The following is a 23695-nucleotide window of genomic DNA, read 5'->3' as shown; positions in this document are numbered from 1 at the left end:
AGGTGAGGCCAGCAGAGAATACCGGCAACGGTATAGACAGTATTGTCGACCAAAGTTAAAATATTTAACTAATATAATAATACTTTTTGCCGTCCTCCTCGACAGAATTTACAACCGGATGTTACGTAGCTCCCTCACACCGAAGAAAGTTGTTTAAGCTTACAATAGAGAAAAACTGCATTTTATAGCTATGTGCAATAATTACATAAAATAGCAGACACAAAATAATTTCATTTAATATATTTTATTCCATCACCATAGCAACACATCGTCATACGTTTTTTTTGTTTTGCTGTCCTGCCATTTCATCAGACTATTTGTTTTTCCCGTGCCGCCCAGAAGGTGTTATCTGTGTTTCCATGTGAATGCAGCAAAATTCCAATTCCTGTAAACCTCAAATAGCTCTTTAATCTCTTTAATTAGGGGGAATCTTAAAGGAATAGTTTGGCATTTTGTGAAATACACTTTTTCATTCTCTTGCTGAGAGTTGTCTGCACGGTAAATATAAAGCCACAGAGATGCTTTGCTCAGTTTAGCACCAAGAATATAAACACAGGGAAACATCTGCTCACAAGTAAACAAACCCGCCTGTTTTGTTTACTCCACACAAAAACAAAGTGCAGGACTGGGAGGACGTTTCAACACAGTAACTTCCTGGGGTTTCCACTGTTTGTCTAGCAACTTCTTAGTGAAGATTCCAAATAAGATGTAATGTATCAATATTGATTATTTTTAAGATTGAGCGAATAAATTTTTTTTCTTTAAATGTCTTGTTTCGTCAGTCCAAAACCATATATAAAACAGAGAAAAGCAGGAAATCTCCATATTTGAGAGGCTGAAAACAGCATTTTCTACCATTTCTTCATGAAAAATTACTTTAACGATTAATCGATTATTAAAATAGTTTGCGATTAATTTTCTGTCGATCGACTAATGCCGCACCCTGACAGGGAGTGGAGAGGTCTCTCATCGCCCTGAAGGGGATTCTTTCACACCAATGACCCGCTAGCTTTACATTATCCCGCTTATTACACAGCTAATTACCTATGAAATCAATAATTTTACACAAAAATGGTCCACCAGAGTCCAACATCAGAACTGCGCCCATAGCAACGGTCTGATATACATAACAACGGTCTGCTATAAAAAAATAACAGACCATAGAACGCCGTGATTGACCAATCAGAGTTGAGTATTCAACATAGCTGTGTAATAATAACATTTAGACACGTTGTGTGCTTCCAACTTTATGGCAGCAGTTTGGAGAAGGCACTTTACTGTTTTAGCATGACAATTCAATTTGTCCATGAAAAAGTTTTCCTGTGTTTGGCTGGCGTGCACAGAGCCCTGACATCAAACCCAACATTTTTGGGATACATTGAAACACCAACTGCAAACCAGGCCTTATTACACAACATCACTTTAAGGCTCTTATGGCTCAATGGGAGCAACTTCCTGTTCCAAACAACTTGTGGAAAATGTCATCATAATGCCTGTAGTTCAAGTTCTCACATACTTTTGGTCATGTAGTTTAACAAACCAAACAAAATCCTCACACAAACCCATAAGACGGGCACGTCCGGGATGAAGTCCACGGAGAGATCTGGAGGTAGAAGTGGACGTAGCGGTGCGTTGCTGTGCGCAGCATCAGACTGTAGAGCAGGAATTGATCCACTGATAAAAGCTGCGTTTCCTCAGGGAGACGGGCTTCCTGCCTAATGGCTGTTAGGCAGCGAGAAATGGACCAGGAAGAGATGGCCTGCAGAGCACTTAGACACTTAGACATCATACACGTCTATAGAAAATAAATGTGTGTTTACGCTCGCAGAGAGGAGAAGAAATGCATACACGCATATAGACAGACAGAGTATGAGTGGTCGACGGCGAGTTGAGACCGAGATGGAAAAACTTTTACTGGCGGCTGCTGCTGTGGCTTCCTATTGTGGGTAGAAGTTGGGATGGAGGACAGAGAAGTCACAGAGCGGTTAACACACAGATGGCTGGATGTGAATGTGTTAAGCTCAAAGTGCAAAGTACCACACAAACACATAAAGATACAGTACACGCACATATCTACACTAGATCATACTTGTGCTTGTTAGCAAATTAATTCTGTGTGATTGATCGCTCTGAACTCATTTCCTGATGGAACGTGGTAATGAAAGCAGCGAGTAGGATAGTTCGCTCTCTGTTTGAGTGTATGATGCATTTTAGGAGGAATGATTTTAATCTGTGAGTGTTTGTGTTTTGCTCACAGGGTGGAGAGCACTGCTACTATCAGGGCAAGGTCAGAGACGTCCCTCGCTCCTTCGTGGCCGTCTCAACCTGTCACGGATTGCAGTAAGTACAAATATTCTGTGACTTTATACGTGTGCATGTGTGTGTTTTTCAGCCAACATCGCTGCCTCTGTGTGTCCAGGTCCTCGGCCACGCTCCCATTTATCCATTAGGCCAAAGTAATTAGTTTTAGCCGGCCCTTCTCTGTCTCTCTGCATTTTTCGTTGCACAGGTTATCATTCACAGAGACAGGTGCTGCTCAGACGTCTTCTCTTCTCCTCCTAGCGGTGGTATTTTTAGAAGTTTGTGCTCTGAAGCTGAGAGACGGGTCAGAAACAAGGCCTGCTGGGAGGAATGCATGTACACTGTATAGGAGTTAGTATATGTGTGTGTGTAGGTACTGTATATACGAAGAGAAGAGAGGCAAAAATGTATTGTGGTACTGAATGTCAATACAACACTTGCATAAAAAGACACCCGTGAATAATCAGGTGTAAAACATGCGCATGTATTACAGTTTTTCACAGTTGCTTCCACACATTTCCTGAAAGAGAAACAGTGTTTTGCCAAGACTGTGAACACAAGATGAAAAAAACACACTGCGTTGGCCAAACTTCAGACATCTAACACACTATATACTATATGGTATATTATATATATACCCTGCTGTTTTTTAATTACATTAAAATATTAATTATTTATATGTCTTAAAAAGTAATTGCAAAAAATAAAGAAAGCGTTAATAGTACTATTGCTATCTGTAAACAAGTAAGGAAAACAAAGCTCCTCATATTCATGGTGTGTTTTATTTTGATTTGTTGGGTGTTATCCAGGTTATTATAGTAAACTAAAACTGAAACTAAAATGAAAATAAGCAGTGATAAATATTGTTAGTAAACTGAAACTAAATAAAAACTAAGAAAAACGTAATCTAAACTGGAATGATGTGGCTGGTTAAAAATGAATACAAACATAAATGCATTTCAGTTTTATTTTTTTTAGCTCTCGTGCATCACTACCCCAAAAAAGGAGACAGCGTAATTTCTGTCAACTCTCGTGACATTGAATCACAGAAATTGAACGGACTTTCTGGCGCGATGCCGCTATTGCTTCACTAAAGTAGCACAAAGATTCAACATTTAACATTATGGCCATTCCTACACAGTTCTCCAACCATGCATTTGTTATGTAGCTTCATACATGTGAGACATTATACCTGTGTGTAACAAAAACAAACTAAAACTAATGTAAAACTAAATGTATAAAAACTAACTAACTAAAATTAAATTGAAAAGTGAAAACTAGAATAAAATAAAAACTAACTAAAAATTTGAACCTATTATAACCTTGGTTGTAATGACTGGACATTTTCATATTGTGATAATAAGTGATTTTTCTAAGAAAATAGAGGAGTGTGTGGTAGAACAACTTTCTAATAGTCTGTTTTTGGCTGCAAAGTTAAGGTTTGAGGTGCAAAGAGCAATCTAAGCTTTATGAAGTATTTTGCTAAAACACCGTTCACATCTGCACATTGTTGACAGTATAAACTATTAAATCTAATAATCTCTTACAGTTGTTTCTGAAAACATTACTAATCATTCTCGATCCATTACGCCTCATTAATGCTTGATTCAGTCCAACATATCTCCCTTCAACACAACGTCAGGCTAAATAAACCAAATAATCAGTGCAGAGAAATAAATTCATCTAATTAATAAGGCGAGTGGGCGAATCAGATTGATAGTTGCTGAAGAAGCTAAACAAAGCTCAGGCTTATAATCACGTTTGCATATTTCATGTGATTGTGGCAACATGTTGGAAAATGTGTCAACACAGCAAATTATGTAGCGGCAGAAGTGAACACACAAAATAATGAAAAGAAGGCCGTGAATTAATCAAACCCAAACAAGGTGAATGTGTTGCACATGCAGTACAGTCTCATATATATATATATATATATATAAATATAAATATATATATACAGTCTATACACTGTATATATGACAGAATAGGATGTGATCTGTTATTTCTAGAAAGACAATTTTGATTCCTGACTTTAAATTAGTCCAAACATTAGTGTAGCATGTTATAATATTTCTGTCATGCCTGTATTTTTATTATATGTTGCAGTAATATTAGAAGTTGTAGTATATTTTTAATGGAAGTAAGATTTATTTGAAATCTCAAGTTTTTTTTTTTTTATTCCTGATTATTTTTTTAAATGTGGAAAGAAATACACAAGCTGACATTATAAAGGAGACAGAGACACACCCATAGTATGCCCTGCGTGCACTCATTTTCTTTTGTGTGTGTGTGTGTGTGTGTGTGTGTGTGTGTGTGTGTGTGTACGTGGGTGAGAGAGAGACAGTGAGAGTGAGGGAGATAAGGGAGTGCACAGTGGTGTCGAGGGGTTAGACATTAGAGGCAGAGTATTTCCCTTTTGCTGAGTCAGGTATTTATCATAATATACATCCTGCTCTCTCGTCTTTCTCTCTCTCTGTCTCTTACACACACACACACACACACACACACACACACACACACACTCAGAAACTTTACCCTGCAATACAATAGGGTATTAACAGCATACAGCAGGATAGTGCTTTCGGCAGACAGTTAACCATTGACTCATGTTCATATTTAGCGCATCCTCCGTGTTCTACATCTGTGACTGAAATGCAAAACCTCCTACTGATTAAGAAATGACCAGCCTGAACATTACATGATTTCCCATAAAAGTTAAAATTTAGAGACTGTTAAAATCTGCTTTTAATTCAGAACAACCACTAGTGCAAAATGATGTAGTGTAGCTTAGCTTTAAAGTGTGAGAGTGAACCAAAACAGAAAAGTTGAGCTGAAACTCATTATAAAGCTCCGTAAAGCCGAGGAGAGCTGCAGATTCAGGTGATAAATCTCTGTAGGTTTATCACTACAAGCGATCCCTTTCACATTGTCATTTGATACATTGTTATTATCAAAAAATATTGATTATAGAAGTATTTCTCTAGTCTATAACATTGAAATTCATGACTAAATAAGCTACAATCAAAGGTAAAGTATGGAAAAAAACATCCTTATATGTCAGTTTTGAAGAGTTTGATTGAGAAAGTAGGTTTTCAGGTCCTTTTAAAGTTCAGAAAACACAGTTGAAATCAGCATCACATGTTTCTTTTGTGAACTTACAATAAAGGTTACATGTTACATTCTACTCTATACTGATTTACCCAAATACACTTTCTTTATTTAAGATATATTTACAGTTTTCAATTTCACAATGACAAAAAATATTGAATGGACAAACAAAACAATACAGGGAAACACAAACAGAACAAAGGGGGTATACAGTAATATACACTTTGATCGGTGTTTACTTTCTTTTTTCTGTGTGTGTAATCTGCTGTAAGTGCAATGTTGGACCAATGTTGAAGGTGATTTCTGTGTGTTGAGGGCCAGAAAGAGATAGAAAGAAAGGCAGAGACAGTTGGCAGAGAAGACGAATTGCGTGTTCCTGCAGTGTTTACCCTCACGACTTTACAGTTTGACCCGACCAATCTTCTAAAAGCTTCAGATAAACTTAATTACTGGATGACGTCCATTTCTGTGCACATGCGCACACGCTGGCGGGCGGACGCAAGGAGACCTTCAACCAGCTGCTAAATGACAAATTGATCCCTGACTGTTTAAAACGATTGCTTGGTCAGAATGACGTGTGTTTGTTGTGGCCTCTCTCATACCTTCATGTGATGAATGTATTTAGAGTTTTTAAGTGCATGTGAAGTGAAATGTTAGAGAGGACCATCATGATTTGCACTGATTTTCTAAGTTGTCATTGGTCAGGCAGTTCAAACTCTTAGTTACTGTTCCAGAGATAAAATCCTTCGGTGACCTTTAAGTTATGCTGTGTTGGGGGAATCTCTGAGATGATTGGATGACCTTTTGTTTCACATTACCCTCCACCCCTCCTAAGCCGTACATGTGCCAAATAGAGCAGGAATACAGCAGAGGATTCTGTCCAAAATTGCACCTCATAGGAGTGCACTACAGTTATTATTCTGACAAAAGATAAGAATACAATAAAACCCCTCTGGGCAAGCGCTGAAATGGCTCGTCCATCACGCTGATGGTTGAGGAGGAGTTGAATTCAGATGCATTATTTCATTTAGTGATGAATAAAACAACAGCGACTGGTGTTGATGTGCCCTCCTCTCTCTCTCTCTCTCTCTCTTTCAGTGGGATGTTTTTCGATGGCAATCACACCTACATGATTGAACCTGGAGGACAGGGCAGCAGCAATGTAAGTACTCTACACGGAAATGTGTGTACTCTGTAGGAGCTGGTGATGCCTCCCCTCTCAGGGTTTATCAATTTTCCTTTCTTCCATCGTTTCATGTCCAGCTGCCTCTCAGCATGGTTGAATTTTCCATGGTCAGATATTGTTACATCATTTTCTACGCCTAGTTTGCTCACTTGCTGTATGTTAGGAAGGGGTGTCAGGCTTCAAGTAATGCATTTGTGTCCAGCAAGCCAGATCACGGACCAATCAGCGTACTGTGAGAAGCTACTGCAGCTATACGGGCGTGGCTTATAGTTGTGTGATGTGACACGGAGAGGCGATTGTTGGTTCTAAACAACAACCTCCTGAAGAGGTTAGTGTAGATGCTGCGATAGAATCAGTATCAGCATATCAGAACTGGAGAGTATTTCTTCATTGAAAAAAGAGCAAAGAACGGTATTGATGGTGATGTTTTCTTCCGACTGGCTTCAGCAAGAGTTTGATTGACAGAGTCTTTTTTTGAAGTGCCTGCCCTTTTCCAAACAATTTCCAATGACGGCTTCTCGGATGGTTCTGTGTAACAAGCCATCTGGCGTATCAGGTTAGGGGAAAATGAACCTCTGGCGTGAAAATACTGTGCTTAAGGACTGTGTCTGCAGCACATGCTAAATGGTGAGAATAGTTTTCCTGGTTATTACAGGATTCAAACAGGTTGAGACTGAGACAAAAATCAGAATCAGTTACAGATCACACACCAGTCGTCGAACCGTTGAGTGCGGCCCGCTGGTCTCAGGACAGAGAGATTTGCTGGGTTACAAAGCCAGCAGACAGCAGAAAAGCCTACAGCCAATTAGATAATAACAATTACAAGCATTATGCTCGGAACGAAAGTTCAGATCTGAGATTGTCCAAAGACGCCTTGAGCATGAGAGTGAAAGAACAAGCTGCTGATACTGTGAGTGTGTGTGTGTGTGTGTGTGTGTGTGTGTATGTCCGTGTGTGTGTGTGTGTGTGTGTGTGTGTGTGTGTGTCTGTCCATTCTGCTCTAATTAAAACGTCCAGAAGAAGTGTGCGTCTGGAGACAAGATAGCCTGGCAAACAGAGCTGCTTGAGATTCATTCCCATATGACAGTTTTAGTGCCAACGGTGTTGAAAGAATGGGTAGAGGAAATGAAGTGGATGGACAGATGTGAAGAGCAACAGAGGGGTGAAAAGAGGAATGTTACCTGAGAAAAGAGGGATGAGAAGGAGGCCGGTGCAAATTAAATGTAATTAGATTGTTTGTCATTATAACTTCTGCAGAGAAACAGTAAAACAAGACAAAGTAATGGTTTCTAAGGTAACATTTTATTTTGATAGACAGAGAAGGAATGAGAAACAGTGCTTCAGCCCACTATGCTTATTTCACATTATGTCACGTCTCTCTCCTCCCCTCCACTTCTTCTTTGACTCCCTCCTCTTCTGGCCTCTTCTTCGTATCCTCTCTGCCTCCGTCAGCCCTCTCCAGCGTTTTCTGGAGAGACTGAATTATTCAAGCGATGAGAGAGAGATCTTAACTGCAGCACTCGTCTTCAGAGATACAGTATCTTGGGAGTCTTTCTTTGGTTATTCACACAGGCTCAGTGACATAAAATGCACATAAAAACTGGAAGTGATTCTTCACTAGTTGTCATGCCAAACATCTGGCCAATACACTGCTGCATATCAAATATAAAAAATACGGCAAGACATCCTGTGGTAGCATATATACAAAGATGAAAAGCTTTTAAAGCTACAAGCCTAAATTTTTCTTACTTCTTCATCCTCCACAACATTTATTTGACAGCTTTAGTTACTTTTCAGTTGCAGATGTTACGTACAAAATCAGCCCGGTCCCCTAATTTTACCTTCCCATACAACTAAACTGCAATCTCAATTACGTTTGGATGGAAACACACACAGGACTTTACCCCCGGAGACGGCTGTTGGTGTCCCGTGTGAAACTGAAAGTCACTGTTCACTTATTTTTGTTGCAACGAAGTAGTTGTGTTGCATTTTTGTTTCGTTTTGTTTCAATGTCGTAGTCATTTTAAGCCAAACCATGATGTTTTTTTTTTTACTAAACTTTACTAAGTAGTTTTGTTGCATTGGTTGTTTTGTTTTGTTTCAATTTACAACATTAACCATGTGTTTAAAATTGTTTAAAACTGCAACAGTAATCCGGGAGAAAATACGTTTCCCTCGAAACGTAGTTGTGGGAATGCAGCATTCCGGCTGCTGCTGCTACTACTACCGCTACTGCTACTGCTGCTCCTACTGCCTCTACCACTACTACTACTACTACTACTACTACTACCGCTACTGCTACTACTACTACTACTACTACTACCGCTACTGCTACTACTACTACTACTACTGCCACTGCTGCTCCTACTGCCTCTACCACTACTACTACTACTACTACTACTACTACTACTACTACCGCTACTACCGCTACTGCTACTACTACTACTACTACTACTACCACCGCTACTGCTACTGCTGCTCCTGCTGCCTCTACCACTACTACTACTACTACTACTACTACCGCTACTGCTACTACTACTACTACTACTACTACTACTACTACTACTACTACTACTACCGCTACTGCTACTGCTGCTCCTACTGCCTCTACCACTACTACTACTACTACTACTACTACTACTACTACCGCTACTGCTACTACTACTACTACTACTACCGCTACTGCTACTGCTGCTCCTACTGCCTCTACCACTACTACTACTACTACTACTACCGCTACTGCTACTACTACTACTACTACTACTACTACCGCTACTGCTACTGCTGCTCCTGCTCCTGCTGCTGTTCCTACTGCCTCTACCACTACTTCTACTACTACTACTATTATTACTACTACTACTACTACTACTACTACTACTACTACTACTACTACTACTACTACTACTACTACTACTACTACTACCGCTACTGCTACTACTACTACTACTACTACTACTACCGCTACTGCTACTGCTGCTCCTGCTCCTGCTGCTGTTCCTACTGCCTCTACCACTACTTCTACTACTACTACTACTACTACTACTACTACCACTACTTCTACTACTACTACTACTACTACTACTACTACCACTACTATGACTACTGCTGCTCCTGCTGCTCTTACTGCCTCTACCACTACTTCTACTACTACTACTACTACTACTACTAATACTACTATTACTACTACTACCACTACTTCTACTACTACTACTACTACTATTACTACTACTACTACTACTACTACTACTACTACTACTACTACTACTACTACCACTACTATGACTACTGCTGCTCCTGCTGCTGCTCCTGCTGTCTTACTGCCTTTACCACTACTACTACTACTACTACTACTATTACTACTACTACTACTACTACCGCTACTGCTACTGCTGCTCCTACTGCCTCTTCCACTACTTCTACTACTACTACTACTTCTACTACTACTACTACTACTACTACTACTACTACTACTTCTACTACTAGTATTACTACTACTACTACTACTACTACTACTACCACTACTATGACTACTGCTGCTCTTACTGCCTCTACCACTACTTCTACTACTACTACTACTATTATTACTACTACTGCTAATACTACTATTACTACTACTACCACTACTTCTACTACTACTACTACTACTATTACTACTACTACTACTACTACTACTACTACCACTACTATGACTACTGCTGCTCCTGCTGCTGCTCCTGCTGTCTTACTGCCTCTACCACTACTACTACTACTATTGCTACTACTACTACTACTACCGCTACTGCTGCTCCTGCTGCTGCTCCTACTGCCTCTTCCACTACTTCTACTACTACTCCTACTACTACTATTACTACTACTACTACTACTACTACTACTACTATTACTACTACTACTACTACTACTATTACTACTACTACTACTACTACTACTACTACTACTACTACTACTACTATTACTACTACTACTACTACTACCACTACTCCTACCTTCCTCTTCCAGTGTGTCATACAGTACAGTTTCACCATTTTGTTGTAAAACACCAGATCTCAACTGGGCTCAAAGATCTATGCATTTCTTATCGTAAATTATATAAAACATAATTGCCTGTATCGTAGTTTGTGTTTTTGGAAAATATTTGGCGCGTAGCTCCATTGCCACAAAGTGTTGCTTTTGGCATTTTAGTTGGAAGAATCCTGTCTGCATGACAATGCCGGGTACAGCGCTGTCCCCGAGTCCAGCCATGGCTGTCAGTTTGTCAGCAAACTGAGCTCTGGAAGTCTGCTCCCTGCGGGCGACGGTCCACCGTGACTGTCTCTCCCCCTCCTCTGCATCTCTGGGCTCCTCTCGGTGTATCTCTTTCTCTATTTCACTCTCAGTCTATGTATCTCTTTGACAGTCTGCTTGGTCTGCAAGTTGTCCTCTTATTTTTGTCACACAGATGTTTGCTGCAATACCCTAAGTGCTCCTCATGTATCAGTGTATCAACACACACACACACACACACACACACACACACACACACACACACACACACACACACACACACACACACACACACACACATACACACAGAACATTCTGTGCTTTTGAGTTGATTTGAGAGGGCTCGCCCTTTTTAAAAGCTTGTTTGCTCAGTCATGTTCTCCTTATAATCTGAAACAGCCACTTTGGTCAGTAGCATTAAATGCAGAGGCTTTGTGTGCCGTTATGCACCACTAATTCCGGCTGTTATGATCTAGTTGAAAGTGAAAAAACAACATGGCAGGAGTCATGGGGTGTGTTGAGATAGATAGAGTCGGCATGGCTCCTGTCGGCCATATGGTAAATCCATCTGCCCTTCTTCCGCCAAGGCAGAAAAAGTTATGCAGGACATTAGCTAAGTGTGTCCTGAACAAGCTGCTCTCGTCACTTATGCAGCTGAACTTGTTTTAAAGTGTCTTCTCGTGTTTTGTAAATGGGGTTGTGATCAAGTAGACTACAGTTGTGAGCAATGCAGAGCGGCAAAATTAAAGTCCACAAGCTAAGAACGTGATGTACCCGGGCGCTACGTGGCTGATAAATCTTGCACTTCTTGATCGTGTAAGTGTCTGCGTGAGCGTGTGCGTGCAGAAAACTTGGAGCGAGGATGTTTGATGCTGACTTGCATATGCAGCAAACACCATATGTTTAGCCCTCTTGTTTTTTTTGGACACCTTTCCAACCCCACCTGCACCTGAGGGCCCCTGTGGCTACATCCCAACAGCTCTGACTATTCACTTTCAGTGAGGACGGAGACAAAGTACAGTGCTGCTGTGATTTGTTGATGGTGCAGTGACCAAGAGTTCAGTGTTGCAGCACATTTAAACTTTGAAGGCTAAAAAAAGACAAAGACAAATCAGTATGATCATTATAAACGATTAATTGCTTAAGTCATTTATCAAGCAATAAAGCAGCTTGTCCCATTGTTGAACAAAGTGTGAAACAAAAATGATTGAACCTCTGTTTGTGAGGATGCTGCACCTTATGATATAGAGTAGGGCAGCACAATTAATCGAATATTAATCGCAATCACAATTTTGGCTTCCAACAGTTAAATGAACGTGATTGTCTGCAGTATTGACGTTTAAAATGCGTGTTCTGCTCATAGAAAACTCTACTGCATATCAAATCAAGTGCTACCTAAACTAGCAGCCAGCCGGCAGCCGGTGATCAAGATGTTTTGGCTTCACTTTTGGGTATAGATATTATCTATAAAACCAATGTGTTTTGATTCAATTGAAAGCATAAAATTGTTTATCTAGCTCTTAATGTTGCTAATTTTGCTCTCAAAGTGCACCAGATTGAAGCATTTAACTTTAAAAAGTAGCTAACAAAGAGGTAGGGTGAATATTCCTGTATGTTTTCATATTGCAATATACAGTATATAGCAGAAAAAAAATATTGCAATGTCAGTTTTTTTCCATCATCGTGCCGCTCTAATTTGTACATTAACAGGAATGTAGTACAGCATGGAAGTGAAAACAGTGCTCTGTTTATTTTAATGTGAAAGTGAAATAAAAAAAAATGCTGTCGCTAAAATCAAAGAATAATCGTGAAAAATAATCATGAACACAATATTGAAGAAATTAATCGTGATTATCATTTTGGCCATAATCATGCAGCCCTTATATAGAGCACTTTAATGATGTGGTGAACAGGTCTAAAGTAGGCTCATGTTGAGGCTGTCGGTGGTATTATAATTGTCTGTTTATTGATCTGATGTATGGCACATGAGGAATTTCCGAAAGGACTAATAAATATCTATCTTTCTATCTACTAATACTAAATAATTGATCAACTGCGCTGTGGATGGACACTATTCTCCCACAATGCAATATACACAAAGGAAATGGAGGAATTGCTCATAGCTGGAAAAAAACTATATAGGCCTATGGTACTTATAAATGAATTGTGGATGGTGGTGAAACAGCCTCAGAAAGATCTTGGGAATAAAAAATAAGTAATCAATCTTGATAAAGACATTTTGCTTCCTATTTGTGAAGTTTAAGTTGCATTTATTTGTATACTAACTGCTAAAACAGTAGCCTATACTATGATGATTAGTATGTAGTACATACTGTATAACATTTGCTAATCAGCACTAAACACATAATACGGCTGAGGCTGACGGGAGTGTTAGTTTTGTACGTGTATTGGACAAAGTGATTTTTGACCTGAGCTTTTCAAATTCATCCTCTGGACACCATGAATGTTTGTAAAAAAAAAAAAATTACACTCTGATTCCAGCTTCTCAAATGTGAGAATTTGTGGATTTTCTCTGTTTTAAAACACTTTCAAATTTAATATCTCTTATTTTTAGACTGTTAGCGTTTCTATATTCCTGTAAAATATTCCCAAACCTGGGAGGATGAGTGAGGAAGAGGGGGTGGGGAGTTGAAGTGTGAAGGAAAGGGTGTGTTGAGGGTGGGGGGTTTGCGTTAGGTGCCAAGAGGAGGATTTTTTTTTATACTAGCTCAAGCTGGGAGAGAAGCTCAGTGCGAGTTGGAGCTGATGGGATTTAAAAGAAGAGGGGGGTCTCCCTGTGGCCTCAAGCCAACCTCATGTTACTAAACCTGGACCAGTTCATTCACACATGCAGACAGAGGGAATATGAAAAGCATGTTACCCCTCCCAGCTTTATATTCATGAGCCAGTAGTCTGTGTCTGAGGTACCATCTCCCCTGGCAACGCAGGCTCCGCCCCCGTCTCTTTGTAGCACGACATATGACAGCCATCTGTGTTTAGACCCTTAATCTCCATCTCGCCACACTCCCTGCCGCGTCTATAGGCTGTGGTTGTATTTTTTAGATGGGAACAAAGAAGACAACCGGTCAAGGAAATTATTATTACAACAGTTAATTCAGGAGTAACCGCTGCTACAATTAATGCAAAAGCAGCTATGTCATATGGTCTTATTAATCATCAGCCACTAAATTGTCAGTCAATATGAAAGTGTCACATCAAAGCAGGAGTTGGCTTCAATTATGGCAGCAGCAGTTTAGGCCGGTGGCTGTTAATCCACTAGGACTATATCAAAGATAAGACAATACACCAGAGCGCTAAAAGATTCATTTTAATTGAGTGCTCACTGTTCTTAATTGGCTCTGGTTTCTCTCTGGAGCCTCCGATGTGAAAACTTAAATATTTACCCACAGAGCACAAAGTTCAGGGCGACTGAACTGTCAGTGAGTTTATTTTCAAAACGTTAATGCGTTATTATCACGTTAACTTTGACAGCCCTACTTCAAGCTCCTTAATGTCTGAATATCAGAAATACTGATTCTGAACAGCTCAACTATTTGGCTCACTAGACTGAACAGCTCAACAAATGTAGCTCCTACCATAAACCTACGCAGAATGTATTATAAATTGGTAATGAAGCTGCTAACATTCAGTTGCGTGACATTATGAAAAGTAGATGAACACCTGTACAACATAAATACAACCTTTATGAATGAACTTTTACTGTTAGTCACCTAAAGGCAAAGTGCACAATGCAAATGTAAAACAAACCAAAAGGGTACCAGGCAGTGTAAACATAGCCTTAGCATCACTGGTCGACGTATATGAACAACTTCCCTCAATGAATCAAGTCATCATGACGAAATTACAGAAGGAAGGATATCATTTTATGGAGATACATTTCTGGGAAACCAGAAACTCACAAGCTAACAATTTATCAATTAAACTGTTAATGTGGAGACAACCAGCTGAAATCATCACCGGAGTAGATATGAGCCGACTCTCTTTTCCAGTTTGTAATTCAGTCTGAAATGTTGCTGTTTCACATCTTAGTCTTTTGACAGATGAGCGAGGATGGATAAATTACTCACATGAGTTCTTTCAGTATAAAGGTGTGTCTATTTTTGCTTTGTTGTTGTTACCCCAGCACATAAACACACACACATACATTGTGATTTATGTTTTAATAAAAACAAAAAAAGATGACAGTGTAGAAAAAACATTTGACCTCAACGTTGTAGAATAACATGAATGCATTAGACTTTGATCAGTGCTCATTATGCAAAGGCAAGACTTAATCTGTAAAATTGGCTGAATTACAAGTACTACCACCGCAGGACAACGTTACACTTCCAGCTAAGTTGGCAAATGTTTTAATCATCAGTGGACATGTTGAGTGCAGATGAAATGAACAGCACTCATTTCTCATTTCTGTTAGTGTTTTTAACATTACAGTTCATAATTAAAATGTAATTCTACACAGTGATCAAAATGTGCATACATTACATTTGACACGGCTAACACATTTCTTAGTGCCACAGTTTTTTGACATTAACACTTCGGAAAAAGAAATGATTAAGTAATATGTTAGAAAATACTCAAGGCTATAACAAAGTGAACAAAGGCAACGTACACTGGCACAGTATTCACATAATTAGTGCATTAAAACAGCTGCTCTTCACAGGGCAATGTGACATTTACAATTCTATGTTACACAACAAGGATATCAACAGGTGAGTTAGTTAGTAGTTGTCCATCTAGAACCACATAATTTAAAGTTTTGTTCAGTAGTGATAACAGAAGACAGCAAATGGGATAAGTCATTTGAGTATGAATATAATGTGTCCAACATAAACAAATGTAACAGAAACTCGCTTTTTTGGCAGCCATCATCGGGGCTTCTTTAGTCTAAAATCAAGAGTGGGAATTTATATTCATTCACAAATGCTACTTTCTATTTGCTTGTAGCTAGTAAGCTGGTCCATTGGCCACTTCAGCAAGTTAGGAGCTATTGTTAAGTGGTCCTTCTCTGCTGGTAAAACAGTGAAAAAGGCTAGTTGGTTGAGGTGTCTTTCAGTATTTGTGGCTGGAAATGTTAATTTTCTTCTCTTTTTACAGTACTAAGCTGAATACAGTGTTGTTTCCACTAGTGATCTTTGTTTTCAATAAAATGTCATCCTTCATATAGTAACCTCAGGGTTCTTTTGACTGGGTTTCATCTTCTATAATCAGCAATTTACAGACCTAGACTGACTGACTGCATCACTCTAGTGGCTGCAAATAGCTCTCATGTTATTAAACTTCATCTATCATATTGTGTTAGCTTTATCAGTGGTCTACTTTGTGGAGGTTAATGGACAGAAGCCTTCAATGTGCTGACGATATCAGCCTCTCTTCTCTTACTGGCCCTGTGTCAGCACGGGGATGTCGATCTCTATGGCAGACATCCGTGAGCGGGAGGAGTAGCGTTGGCCTGCGTAGCTGGATGAGTAGCCCTGAGATGGTGCGTAGCTCTGCGAGGGCGCGTAGCTCTGCGACGGAGCGTAGCTTTGCGACGGAGCGTAGTTCTGCGAGGGAGCGTAGCTGTAGGCCTGGTTCCCTCCCACCTCTGAACCATACCCATCTGGAGCAGAAATCTGAGCCATGTACACCTGTGGTGGTACAGGGGCGCCCACACTTTGAGCGTAGCCCTGGGAAGTCACATAAGGCTGGGCGTCGATCACTGTGGGAGGAAAGGCCTGTGGTGGGAAGGGCTGAGGACCATAAACTGGGGAAGGAGGATATCCGTTGGCTGTGAGAGGCTGGGCGGACAGCGAGGTGGGCATCGAGGGCAGAGGCAACCAGAAGGGTGAAGGCAACTTTTTGCACATACAGTACCACATGAACATCAGCAGGGCGGCCAGCATTAGTCCTCCAGAGCAGCCTATAGATACATACACAGCAAAGCCGTCTGAGAAAATGTTGTCATATCTGATGTTCATTTCCTTGGTGCGGAACAGGAACCACGCAGAGGGTGCGATGGCGATAGCGCCGCCCAGCAACAAGAACGTCCCCGCCACCAGGTGACAGCCTGCATTGTTGACCAGGAATCTGAGGGTCTTAATGTCCGGTTCAGGCTTGTCTGAGCAGCAGCAAGTCTTACACATTCCTGCCATGCACAGCAGCAAGGCCAGAGAGCCAAACAGCAGGCTTGTAGGCAGACAGAACTGCAGGAGCCGCAGATCTAGCTGGTCCACTTTAGAGTACCACTGGAAACATGAGAAGACAGGATTTCTGTTAGGACAGTTTAGGACAGAAAAGAGAAAAAGCAGAGGAGAGCAAATTTCTCAAAGTAATACCTCTGAATCATAGTAGTAACATCCTGAATAGCCATCCTGTTTCACACATTTAGCCCACAGCCCATCATACACGCTGATATTCTTGGCATTGCGATTGAAAGTGACGAGTCTCGTTACACGCCACTGTGGGATTAAAGCTGCCACGGCAATCCCCGCCACACACACAAAGGCAACGAGGAAGGCAAAAGCGTTGGTGGCGTGGATGTCCCGGCACGACATGGCGGTGCTGGCAGGAAGTGAGGGCCACGAGGAGAGTTCCTGTCTGAAAAGATAGAGAGAGGAAGTCAGACAGAAAGACGTGGCTGGTCAGCGCAGTGGAAAGCTTCTCCAAATGGCCCCATTACTATTGAAGTAAGCTAACTGTGCCACGGACTGACCTAGCTATGGGCAACCCCCCTGTATTTCTACTCACCACAGCGTAGTTGACCCAATATCTGCTGTCCCCGAGAAACAATGCTCTCATTTCATTAGCAAACAAAGTGAGAATGACTTGGGGGCTGAGGCTGCAGGGCAAGAGTGTCTATACTGCAGTGCATTACACAGACTGTACAGCTAAACAATGGGCAATTGAATTAGATGCTTTATGTGACAGCATGATGCAACAGTGACTGACCATGGCTGTGTGGAAACTTTATATTGAGAAACTCCCATGTGCTTTAATACCATCATGTCTAGATATTTGCATTAAAAACACCCATCTCATACCTTCAGATGACACAAAAGCTGTATCGGCTTTAAACAAATTCAAAGAGACGGGATCAGATCACCCCCACGCCTGTTCTGGCTGCTCTCCACAGGTTATTGGTCAGTTATGGAGTTGATTTAAGATTTACTGATTATGTTTAAACTTTAAAACACTTCATGGGCTGGCTACTAGCTCTTCTGATGAATTGTTGGTCCCATACAAACTAAACTGTTTATAATCTGGGTTGGAAATTAGCACCAGCCAAATGTTGGTAAAATGCATAGCTGCTAGATTTGCTTCACTCACCAGCCAAAAAATGGTAATCTTTGGAGGGGCACAGTAGCAGATTGACAAAAGAATAATTCCCAATATATATATATATATATATATATATATATATATATATATATATATATATATTGTTCAGTAAATATATATATATATTATTTATAATATATATATATATATATATATATTGTTCAGTAAATATATATATATTATTTATAATATATATATATATATATATATATATATATTGTTCAGTAAATATATATATATTATCTATAATATATATATATATATATATATATTGTTCAGTAAATATATATATTATTTATAATATATATATTGTTCAGTAAATATATATATATTATTTATAATATATATATATATATATATATATTTATATATATATATATTTATTTATTTATATATATATATATATTTAATTTGTTTATTGTTGCATGTTTTATTCCGTTTTATGTTTTGTATTTCTAGTTGCCTGATGTTATTTAATTGGATGTTTTCTTCTTGATTTACACATGTAAATCACATTGTTATTTGTTTATTTTGTTTACTGCAGGTATCATAGTAACAGGTGACTAAACTAGAGGTGGATGATGATGATGATGATGATGATGATGATGATGATGATGATGATGATGATGCATCATCCCAATAAAACTGTCTGATAATACATCTAAGACCATAATTATACACCTGACACCTGATATTATATTAAAATACAATTTTGTGATTAACAGACACACCATAACGGAGTACTAACAGGTTATTATGAAGCTATTAGCAGCAGCAGCAGCAGCAACAACAACAGCAGCAGCAGCAGCAACAACAACAGCAGCAGCAGCAACAGCAACAGCAGCAGCAGCAGCAGCAGCAGCCTGCTGAATGACGCCTGTCTGGGTGGTTTCACCAGCTAGCTTATGGCTAACTCATAACAACGTTATAAGTTAGCTCTTTTAGCTCGATCACTTATAACTAACAGGAAACACACACATCTCATTCATAGTTACACATATCAACAGCATTGTTAGCTATAGTTTACCGTCACATATGAGATAGTTAAGAGGAGATGAATGTCCTGACTGAGCATTTAAAGCGCACGTTTATTCGTTAAGTTAGCCCGCTAGCTGAGAGCTAACCAGTTAGCATCACAGCGACCTGTTGCTCCTCCCTGTTGAAGCTCATCAAACAGACTACAGTACCTGATGTTTACAGCAGTCAGGTCGTGTTTAGATCGCAGGCGGGATCATTTCAGCCTGGTCCTCCTTTACACAGTTGATCCAGAGTAAAGCAGCCTCTTCACTGACTGAAGTTACAGTAGACAGTAGACAGTCAACAGGATGTGGTCTCTAAACACCAGAGGGTGTTTCTGCCCTCTGTGCAGCCTCACAGGTAGACTGCGCATGCGTGCAGAGCATCCATGGTGCAGAGCATTAACATCACAGAGTTCAAGATTCAAGATTCAAGATTCAAGATTCAAGTGTTTTATTGTCATTGTGTAGTACAACGAAATTAGATTGTGACAATCCCATAGGTGCTTCACTCACCAGCCCAAAAAAAAAATGTTAATCTTTGGAGGGGCACAGTAGCAGATTGACAAAAAAATTATTTCCAACACTGTTTATATTATATCCTGCTTCAAAACAAAAGGTGAGCATTTAGGGGCCCTTCAGATCTGGAGATCACTGTCTGAGGATCGGAGGCTTGAAGAGACTGCAACATCTTTTAATGATCATATATATATATATATATATATATATATATATATATATGTGTATACAGTATATATATATGTATACAGTATATATATATATGTGTACATATATATATATATATATTTCTTCCCCAAGAAAATTTGATTGTTTTTTCCTTAAAACTTTGGAATTTTACATAATTTTGGAGCATTATTAATACTAGGTTATTTTATTATTTACACATATCACAACCTCTGTCTGAACCTTTAACTCTTCTGGAAATGTTTGCCCTCAAAGAGCAGATTCAGAAAACTTTTAAATAATGTTTAATTAACTATATTTGTTCACACATGAAAACAGTTATGACGAACCCTCGTTCTCACCATCCCTCCCCCGTGCCGTGCGTCAGCTTGTCCAGATGCTCTCCACATAGTTATTATGTTCATATGGCTTATATGGTGCGTTATGAATCGTCATTATGAATTTTCTAGAGAACCTGATATGGAGAGGGCAGAAAAGAGTAGGCTACCAGCTTGTGAGAAGCTCCGGTACGCAAGAAAAAGTCAAGGAGTAAAATGAAGAAGTACAAAATAGCTCAAGACGATATATGAAAATATCCAATTATCCAAAAATAGATGAAAAATATTTAGAGATCGACCAATATTCCTCTTTAATGATTGTTTTTATAGCAACCATATGATATGTGTTTCTGTCCAATTATTTGTCTACCCTGAGTTTGACAGATGTAAATATAGCTTTGTGTGTGTGTTGGTGCAATATTGGCAAAAAATGACAGCCCACTCAATCAACATACATGTCTTCAATACAGATCAGAGAGACTCAAACAAGCAGCATGGACATATAGTATAATTTTCAGACATTTTGCCTCAGGCAGTCTTGAACACTGCAGCTGCTTGACCCCCGTCTGCATATCAGACATTTGGCTTTGATCTGTCTCACTGATGAAATTCTGCTTTTTGTGTCTTTCAGGGAGATGTCCGCATTCACATGATATATAAATCTGCAGTACATGAGGGACTTAATGATCTCCTCAATGGTAAGATGATGACTGAAGTATGAAGAACAATGAGGAGGAATTTAATCAAATTAGGGTGAATTAAGGGTGAAGGGGACAGTATTACTATACCAGGTTTATTTTCTCACCTGATGAGTGAAAATAAAAACTTTGAAAATCATGCATTGGGCATTTGTTTTTATTTATGGCAAGAAAGCTTACACAAGACGGAAATTCAAAAACTGTCCAAATCACCCTTAATTCACCCTAATATTGATAAAAAAAAACAGTGAAATACCCTTTTATTTATTGGATGTTTTTGTTTTCTAGGTGATGTTCCAGAGCCGCCTTTTCCCAGCCCTCCTTTTCCCGGGTCAAAGGTCATTCACAGGAGAAAAAAGAGACAGGTGTGACTCCTCTGCAGGCATATTTGTTAGGAAATCACCATCATTAGCAGATGGATGCTAATGGACTCATCGTGACTTCATTTTTAGGATGTGCACATGAGTATGTTTGTGTGTGAGTGTGAGATAGAGAGATAATTATGCTCTGGATGTTGTTTGTCCAAACCTGATTATTACTCCGTTTTCCCACCCGTATGTTTTATGTAAATTCATAAACCTAAAGAGAGAGCGCTGTTTCCTCACTGTCCTCCCACACAACAGCTCTTCACCCCTCTCTTCTTCTTCTTCATGAAATATTTACCTCGTGAGTAGCGGCTGCTTCCTCGTCTCTTCTCAGACACAGTCAGATGTCTGCAGCTGTCGGTCTCTCAGCCCTCAGAGCTGCTCTCATCTTTATTTGGAATTTGAGAAAAAAAAGACAAACCTGGATCAGCTTTGCAAAGTTCATCTTTATTGATTTGTCGTTTCTTTTCTTTTCTTTTCTTGGTGACGCATGAGACATGAGTTGATCTTTGTGTTTACTGTGTGTGCTGTTCTGAAATTGAAAGGTCATGACTGAGGAAAGCTGAGAAACGGGTGTCTGTCTGTCTGTTTTTATGATAGAAAACTGTGTTGTTTCTCCTCAGGCTCCACATGTGACACACAGTGTAGAGGATGAGACCAAATACATTGAGTTGATGGTGATGAATGACCATTTAATGGTAAGTAGATATGGTAGGGTGTACAATTATGATTAATTATATAACTCAGAATACTACATTTATTGTGCATACAACAGTCAATTTTATGCATGGGCCTGGATAAAATCCACTAGGACTGAAATGTTTTATACACAATAAAGGTGATATTTGGAGCGAATCTGTCTGCAGACACTGGCTCCTTTTACACATTTAAATGGCTTAAAATGAATTTGTTCCGGATTATGAATCCCCCGTTTATTTGTTTCCTCTCTGTGTCTCCTCAGTACAAGAAGCATCGGCTTTCCGTTGGGCACACGAATAACTATGCTAAGTCAGTGGTCAATATGGCTGACATGGTAAGAAATGTATTGATCCTCTGCTTGGAAAGCTTGCCACAAGCACTCCCAGGTATTGGAGCTGAGCGTACGTTGCACTGATTTCTCATTTAAACAACCTCACTCTCTACATTTAAAACCTCTCCTGGCCCATAATATGCTGCGTGCAGCCATTAACCAGCCAGTCATGAGTTTTCAGAGGACTGAAACAGCAGTGGCATCCCAGCAGTACTGAGGCAGACATTTCAAAGTTTCATTATTTGTAGCCACATCTGTTTGCTGTGCTACTGAAATCTGACCTGCCACAGGGTCATGTCTGTAAGCGGATAGGATGGTGAAGCTGGGGAAAGGTCATGCTTTTTGTCGTGTCCTTGAAGGGGATCATATGAAGCAGACTCTATTTGGGACGTACACATTGATTTCCATGTGCGAGTATAGTTCCCTTTTTTTCCCCAGTGTACGCCACGCTGCCACAGCCAGCACCGCAACACTGAGACTACATTCATAGCAGCATCGGATATGATACAAATTACAGCAATTACTTATAAGTTACACGAAGATATGAAAAATATTACAGCAATTACTCTTAAGTTACAGTGGGTATAAATATACAGAAACAACCGGTCGTGGCAGGTGGCCGCCCACCCAGAGCCTGATTCTGCTTGAAGTTTCTTCCTGTTAAAGGGCAATTTTTTCTTGCCGCCCTCACGCTGCTTGCTCATGGAGGAATGTTTAGTCTCTATAAATTAGAGAGTACAGTCTATTAAACCTGCAGTAGGCAGAATATTTTTGGCATCATTGGGCAGAAACTCCATAATAACCTTTCAGCATGTTGTAATTCAAGTGCTCTGACAGATAACTAGACTTTGCATCTCCTCATTGCTCTGTTTTCAGGCTTTAAAACATCTAGCACGTAGTGGGAGACTTTGGCCACTCAGGTCATTTCAGAGAGAGAGCGCTCCTATTGGCTGCTCATTCAACGAAAGCAGATGTAAATCACTCGCAAACTCCGATCAAACGGTCAAACTAGGCAGCGCTGATCAAATATGAATCAACATTCTGTTACTGTAATGACTATTTCTGGCCTTTAAATGTTTTCAGAAACATCTTGTAGTGTACTGTTTAGCTGTAAAATGAGAAAGTTTTCTCCGGCTGGTGGGCGGTACTTGGTATTTCCTCAACTGATCTCAACATGGCTGCCGGGTCACAAACCTTCTCATTTTACAGCTAAACAGTACACTACAAGATGTTTCTGAAAACATTTAAGGAGAGAAATAGGCATCACAGTAACAGAATATTGATTCATATTTGATCAGCGCTGCCTAGTTTGACCGTTTGATCGGAGTTTGCGAGTGATTGACAGCTGCTCAGAGACGGCAGGCTCCAGCT

The 23695-nt window shown here is 39.7% G+C and overlaps 2 protein-coding genes across 6 annotated transcripts in view; one reads left to right on the top strand and one right to left on the bottom strand.

Annotated features, from left to right (window-relative positions):
* The window catches only part of adam22 (ADAM metallopeptidase domain 22), a 76828-nt gene that overhangs the window by 27971 nt on the left and 25162 nt on the right, over positions 1-23695 (top strand). For all 5 annotated transcript variants that reach the window (XM_074653658.1, XM_074653660.1, XM_074653662.1 and 2 more), the window contains exons 5-10: positions 2258-2340; positions 6508-6571; positions 20863-20929; positions 21218-21294; positions 21918-21992; positions 22256-22327. In XM_074653658.1, the coding sequence (XP_074509759.1) occupies positions 2258-2340; positions 6508-6571; positions 20863-20929; positions 21218-21294; positions 21918-21992; positions 22256-22327 (438 nt within the window). The remainder of the gene's footprint in view (positions 1-2257; positions 2341-6507; positions 6572-20862; positions 20930-21217; positions 21295-21917; positions 21993-22255; positions 22328-23695) is intronic.
* On the bottom strand, positions 15022-19567 carry cldn12 (claudin 12). Its single transcript, XM_074653673.1, has 3 exons — positions 19381-19567; positions 17191-17452; positions 15022-17100 (listed from the first exon to the last, which is right to left on the bottom strand). Exons 2-3 carry the CDS (start codon positions 17407-17409, stop codon positions 16252-16254), a joined length of 1068 nt encoding a protein of 355 aa, XP_074509774.1. The 5' UTR covers positions 17410-17452; positions 19381-19567; the 3' UTR covers positions 15022-16251.

This window comes from Sebastes fasciatus, chromosome 12, assembly GCF_043250625.1.
Source record: "Sebastes fasciatus isolate fSebFas1 chromosome 12, fSebFas1.pri, whole genome shotgun sequence".
Taxonomy (NCBI): domain Eukaryota; kingdom Metazoa; phylum Chordata; class Actinopteri; order Perciformes; family Sebastidae; genus Sebastes; species Sebastes fasciatus.
This window is presented reverse-complemented; position numbering and strand designations above follow the sequence as displayed.